Genomic DNA, 7,184 nt, shown 5'->3' with positions numbered 1-7,184 from the left:
TTTGCCACTTAATCTATAGTGATGTACAGCAAATGTACAAAAAAGTTTGATTTGACAAATTGAAAACTAAATGTTATTTTTGCAACAAGCTGCTTGTGAAACATTTGCAGTTTCAAGTATTGAAGGGGAAAAAAACAGAAACCCACAGAAACTCTCATGCATGTGACAGATTTAACCTATCCGCTATAAAGAAGGCACAATTCTACCTGTTGGCATCGTCTGTGACACTGCTGCGAAGAAAACAGGCAGAACAAGGGTATAGCAAGGTCAACAGAACACAGAGAGGTTTCATTGGCTCGTGGTAGCTGAGGTTAAGCCCACAGCCTTGTTTTTAAGAGCTCCAGCTTACAGAGACCTTGTGGCGTTACGGGAAGATGGACATGGACAACTCAGGTCAGTTCATTTTTGAGGTGTGCGGGTTTTAATTTGTTGTGTGCATTTCATTAAAATAATCACTTTAAATTGAAAGTTTATAGCTACCAAAGGTAAACAATGAAATGAATTAATTTAATAAATGTATTATGCATTATATTGTTTATATGCCATCTATAGTGTTTTAAAAACAATTTAATTTAATTTTTAGTTTTATGGGAAAGTTTCAACATTCTATGACATGTATATTCTAAACTCAATAGTATAAATATTTTTTAGTCCCCTAAATTAATTAAATTCCTCTGTGCTTTGTTATTAGTGCAGCTCTGTGATGCATTGACCCCCGAACAGCTGATTTAAATAACAAATAGAAGTGGCTTTACTTTAATAAATTCATCAAGCCGAAACTTTTAAGCTGCTTGCTTGTGGTTCATCCAAAATATGAGGCATCGCATGACTCATCAGTGTGATTTAGGTTTGATCTGTCAGCAGCTTTGCGACTGCGGGTTGAGGAAATTTTTAATATTACCAATTAAAATAATTTTGTTCTTGTTTGTGATTGCCTAATTTTAATATTAATGATAATAGATCTGCATCTACAGTATTGCATTCAGAAAGTCTGGAATAGAAGAAGCCGTGATCATGAACCGTAACGGAAACAATATAACACTCAGTCTCAAAAAATGACTAAAATACTGTACAGAACTGCTGCCTACTCAAATGCATTGACAACCTGTAGTCAGTGGGAGATGATCTCACTTTCAACTTGATTTGAAAGATGGTGGTTTCTCTCATATTGGTGTAATTTACTGTCAAGTCTGTAACATCCAAGGTGCTAAAAAAAGGATCGTGCTGCGATCCTTAGATGATTCAAAATCGAAAATGCTTAGAAAACTGCACGATTTGTTGAACATGAAATTTCTATGCCTACAAATGTTTTTCCCTTACAAAACATTTACTGATATTTACTAAATTTGACCTTAATTAAAAAAAATAAAACTAATTAATGTGCATTAGTATAAATTGAGATATTAAAACAATAGTTTTTTTGTGCACTATTCTTCTTAGATGTTTATAAATATGATGAATAAAGATGGTCAGAAGACAATGAGATCATTTTAATTATCAGTCACCAAATTCTTTGTGTATTTCTAATCAGCATTAAAAGAGATTGTTTACTAGCTATAATTTAGATCAGCAAATTTTAAAATAAATTTAAAGGTTTTAAATTATGTTATATATTTTATATGCAGATGTTTAATAGCAAAATCTATTTAATCATTGTAGCATAATTAGCACAAACTGAGAATTGCCCTACAACCTGGTAAACATCAAAAGCATCTTGAGGAGAATGATGACTAAGATCAGGAGAAGAAAGAAATTTGTTGTCATGCAATGTACCGTGTTATCTTAAAAATAAAGGGGCCAGAATGCTGCATAGAGCGGCATTTTGGCTTGTTAGTTTAATTTGCTGAGAATGAATCTAGGTGGCACTCCGGTATATATCGTAGGGGCTTAGATTTGGGTGTTTAGGTTGGATATTTCAACCATCCAGTTATTCTATTCTTCTATTATACTTTTAAAGTTAGAACCGCCAGCCTTGACTGAATATTATAAGTACTGCCAAATTTTTCTAGGAATTTATGTTTATAATGGTAATTAATCATCGTAACCGGTTGAACTTCTGATGCAACAAAATACATTTAGTTTGTTTCAATGGTTTTAGAAAAAAACTGATTAATGTTTTCTTAATATTTTTATCTTAATGACGTCCTGCCTTATATATACCATTAATTAATTTTTTGTATCAGCTTCACTTTTTTAACACATCTTTCTGTAATCTGCTTTCTACTCATTTCCCTTCTTTCAGAAGCAAAACATTAGTCGTGCTAATTTCTTTTTATAACTTTATAAATATCAAAATTTTTACAGATGATATACCTTATGAAAAAAAGTCCTAGAAAATGACACATTTGAAATTAACAGGAACAAATCGATCCAGGAAAAGAATCTTCCGCTTACCTTTTAGAAAACCTCCCTTACATAGTGCTGATCTGGAAATAATGATATTTATTCTTACAAGTAAAGAGAATTTAACCTTATTATCTGCCTCAGTGGTTGCAAAGTGGCATAGTAAAACATGAAATGAAAAAAGGTGATTGTGGAAACCGCCTATAAAGGCTCTTAGCACGCGACACTGAGTGATATGTCGACCGTCTAGCTACCCACGATTTCCCCTCTGCCAACGACCTGATGCCAGTGTCACGCAACATGCCTCACAATGACTAAAATACCTCGGCTGCTTACTCAAACTGAAGAGCAGAGCTGCAGCTCTCTGACTTTCAACCTGTTTGTACCAGTTTGTATTTCCTGATATCCTGACGTAGGGGGCAGAACTCTTCTCAAAATGAACCCCGGCTTTATGCAAAACGTAACTTTTCATGCTTCTGAATAATACCAAGTCGTCACGCAAACCTGGTAGCAGTTTGGCATTTTGCACAAACCTAAAATGACTCATAATATTCAGAATGGACAGATCAAAGACTTAATTTTGCAATGTGCAGTCTGTCACAAGGTTTAGACAAGTTTTACAATTTGCAGCTAAAGAAAAAGAGAAATTTGATTCAGCTGCTTTTCTGTAACTGAAATTTTAAAAACATTTAAAACAGTTTGAACATATTAGAGACTGTAATCTGGTTGCTATAAAATAAAGAAATTGTTCTGGTTTTCTCCCTTTTATTTGCCTATCACATGACCTTAACACAAAAAAATATTTAGTTGATTTAAATGTTATTAAAAATTAGACTTTTATTAGTTTTCCTGACATTCTTAGATATGAGTTAACTACTGTGCCTTTTAACCACGAAAGGACACCAAATTTTGTCTAATGTTGCTCAAACAGCTCTTTGTCTTTTCATAACCCAGTTACTGTTAGATGTTTTACAAGAATGTAAACCTTTACGTACAGGAAAGTTGATGCAAACTAAAGGATAGAGAAATGTAGTTGGATGATTTTGTTGTTTTCTTGTTTTTTTTTTTATTGAATAAGGATTTAACACTTAGCTTTTCTGTTTGTTTTCCACAGAAACAATGCCTGTTTTCTATGATGAGTGCCTTCCTACCGATGACTATACCGGTAATCTTACTAATGAAACTGACTTTTGTGAGCTTGGTGAGCAACAGGAGTACTTCATCAAACTGTTCCAGACGTGCGTTTTCTGCCTGATTTTTTTACTGGGAGTTTTGGGAAACTGTCTGGTGATAGCCACCTTTGCTCTCTACCGCCGCCTGCGCCTCCGTTCCATGACCGACGTCTTTCTGTTCCACCTGGCACTGGCCGATCTCCTCCTGCTCCTCACGCTCCCGTTGCAGGCAGCCGACACTCACAAGGGTTGGATCTTCCCCGTCGCACTCTGCAAAATTCTGCGTGCATGTTATGCCATCAACACATACAGCGGGCTGCTGCTGCTCGCCTGCATCAGCGTTGACCGCTACATGGTTGTGGCACGAGCCCAAGAGATGCTACGGCTGCGCAGTCGGATACTAACAGCAGGGAAGGTTGCTGCTGTAATTGTCTGGATTGTTGCCGTTTTACTTAGCCTGCCTGAAATCATTTTCTCTGGGGTTTCTGAGTTCGGTGAGGAAAAATTTTGTGCCATGCAAACAAGCGGGTATGTCAAGATGGTCCCCAGTGGGGCCATTATTTCTGTTTTCTGTGTGTCCTTCTTCATTATGGTGATATGCTATACTTCCATAGGCGTAGTTCTTTGGGAAGGCCACGTGCATCGCCGTGGGAAGCAGTGGCATCGGCAGCGTACCCTAAAGTTAATGGTTGCTCTGGTGCTGGTTTTCGTCATTTTCCAGCTGCCATACACAGTAGTGCTGTGTCTCAAAATAGCTAGGCCATACTGTGGTCTGATGACAGAGTACATCACCTGTACTCTGGCATACACACGCTGTTGCCTCAACCCCATGCTCTATGCACTGGTTGGTGTACGTTTTCGTAAAGATGTAGTGCAGCTTTTGCATGATTCCGGCTGTCCATGTGGGTTTCAGCTTAGGCTGCACAGTGTCCACTCTACATCCATTTCCGCCTCCTCTCCTGGTCTCACTGTACTCTCAGTTTGTTCCCCAACGTCACCTGATACATATTCCACTAGTGATGGATTAAAGTTTCAGTTTCCAGCAAGTAAGTAAAGTCAAATGTATACAGTAAGATAAGTGACTTTGCTTTAAATTTTTCAGCTTTTCCAATCAATTTTCATAAAACATTGGTCTAAATAGCATTAGAACTTTATCTCAGTTTCTGCAATTGGTTCATAAGAAGTAACTTTAAACATCTGTTGCAGATCTGTTACTCTGCAATCTTCAGAGTAACACATTAATCACGCTGTGTCATCAAAGAAGCTTGTATGAAAGCCACTGAAATTGCTGAATATTACTCAACTAATATTGTACAGTTTTCTCCGTTTTCATGGGTTCATGTCATTTGTTGTCATTGAAAACAAAAGGATATTGACATTTTTGTGTTTTTATTAAATTCAAGAAAAAAAAAAACGAGAAAAGAGAACAAATTTTCATTGATGGTAAAAAAAAAAATGAAGAAAAAAACTTTTAAGAGAAAATAAGTAATCATAGAATAAATAAAAGATAGATTGACATTCGGAAAATTACTTCCAAGGGAAACACACTTTCTTTATATATATATATATATATATTAACTTTCAAATATATATTTTTTTGCAATCTGACTGACAACATGTCCTCTAAAAGTAAAAGCTTTTTTCTTCTCTCTCTCTCGAAACCTAAGTCTTTGATCTCGATTCAGGATTTTTCTCCTTCGCTGTTCATCGCAAACGCCCCTATCACCACTCAGCTGTCAATTCATTCTGATTTAAAAAAATAGTTTTTTTTTTTTTTTTCCTCTTGGAAGTCATTTTCTAAATTCAAATTTTCTTTTATCTATTCCATCACAAAATGTTTTCTCTCAACATAACATGATTTTTTTTACGTCAGTGTGAAAATTTGTTCTCTCCAACATATTTATTTCACTTTTAAAATTATTTTCCCCTTTAAAATCACTTCTTTTCTTGAATTTAATGAAAACACTCCATATTGAGCAGCATTTAGTTTGTATACTAGCTTATTCTGTTACAATACAAATGTAAAACTGCCTGTGCATTAAGCTCAAACTCTTAGAAAATTGTTCTGTTTTGTTTCTTATGTTTTTTTGTAAGGGCCGCAGCATTTTTATCTCAACCCTGTGATCTTTGTCAAGCTTGTAAATATTTGCAATTACTTTACTTTTCTTTTTATAACTTATTATATATATCATGTATTTTGTTCTATAATGCTTGTTCTATTTCATATGAAATGCCTTTAATTTCATTTTGTTGAATAAAAATTAAAGAACAAATAAACAAACTTTGAATCATATGAAATGTGTGGGAGGTTTTTTTTCTTAAGCTTTCTGCTGAGAACCAATAAAAGTATTCACCTGAAAATCAAAACCCTTAGAAAGACTTACAAATAAAAGTTCTGGAGATTCTTGACCAAAGTCGTTTGCCTCAATCTTTAGCTGTATTAGCAGCTATTGTATGGCCGCCGGTATATTCAATTAACTTCATTTATTGACCTTTTATAAATTAAATGACCAGTCTTTTTATTTTTTTTACTTTTAGCTTTGTAAACATTTAGCAGTAATCACCAAAAAAGGTCAACAGTTCCTTTTTTCTTCAGTTCTTTTAACTTTATTATATTGACTACAATGGCAAAGGGATTGGCCCCATGGAGCTCTTCTCTGGTTTAGTTATCCATTAAAAGTATTTCAGCTTAAAGGCAACATTCATGAAGACCTTTTCAAGTCTACATCTCCGTGATGGTGACCCAGGAAAAGGATTTACAAGATGAGTTTTTTCACTGCTTTTCTAGACATACCAGGATCACTAAATTGCACATTAGGTTTTAAGTTTTTACACATGCAATAAGTGGGCATGTTGCAGATTATCTACAAAGACTGCTGCACAAATGTTGAGATATGCAAAATAATCTGGTTCTGCTGCATTACTGTTAGCAGATTGCATGTTCTACTGGCAGCATGAGGGTAATCGTAAAAGAAAGATGAGGTTTGAAACCATGTAGCAGGAGGTCATGATGAAAGTCATTTTTCTAAATAATAACTATAGCAAATATTCGTTTTAGGGAATCTAACATAGGTATTCTATGAACAAAAGTAAGTCAGTATATAAAAATGAAAGTAAAATAGTAAATATAAAACATCATTAAGCATGTAGAAGTTGTCTCTTCTCTGTCTGCTGGACAAATGCCCTTTTGTGGTCAAAATGACCACTGAATCCCCCATGTGAGTTAACACTTTTCCACTAACTTATTAAAACTACCACAAATTAACCTGTCTTATGATATTTTCACGACTTATAGAAAAAATTATTGAAAACTTGTACGTTTTAAGCACCAACTAGATGCTGCGTTCAAGTTTCAAATTCCACCCTATAGCTTTTATGAATGAATTTCCATCTTCTCCCTGTGAATGTTTGCGCTTCCAGGTACTCCAACTTACACCGATAGTCCATAACAAAGTCCAAAGCAAGGAAGGATGTTTTCTATGATTTACATTTGGTTGTGAATGTGTACGTGAATGATCGTCCTGTTTATTAATGTTGCCTTAGGAGGAACTGGTGAAATTCCCCGGCTGTATCTCACCTTATATGCAATGACAGCTGAAGATAAAGACAAGGGTCTCATTTATAAAATATTGAGTGGGATTCATACTTTTTGTATGTAGACCGAACACA

The 7,184-nt window shown here is 35.0% G+C and overlaps 1 protein-coding gene across 1 annotated transcript; it reads left to right on the top strand.

Annotated features, from left to right (window-relative positions):
* The first annotated feature begins 3,462 nt into the window (after nucleotides 1-3,462).
* On the top strand, nucleotides 3,463-4,802 carry LOC107101844 (C-C chemokine receptor type 7-like). The gene has a single exon (XM_015400916.1). It carries the CDS (start codon nucleotides 3,463-3,465, stop codon nucleotides 4,567-4,569), a length of 1,107 nt encoding a protein of 368 aa, XP_015256402.1. The 3' UTR covers nucleotides 4,570-4,802.
* The last annotated feature ends 2,382 nt before the right edge of the window (nucleotides 4,803-7,184 follow it).

Source organism: Cyprinodon variegatus, unplaced genomic scaffold, assembly GCF_000732505.1.
Source record: "Cyprinodon variegatus isolate N-32 unplaced genomic scaffold, C_variegatus-1.0 Scaffold1161, whole genome shotgun sequence".
NCBI lineage: Eukaryota > Metazoa > Chordata > Actinopteri > Cyprinodontiformes > Cyprinodontidae > Cyprinodon > Cyprinodon variegatus.
The sequence above is the reverse complement of the archived record's forward strand: the minus strand, read 5'-3'. Positions and strand labels throughout refer to the sequence as shown.

What these genes read in the sequence shown, in the direction of transcription:
- LOC107101844 (XM_015400916.1), top strand. Translation starts at nt 3,463, where the DNA reads ATGCCTGTTTTCTATGATGAGTGCCTTCCTACCGATGACTATACCGGT.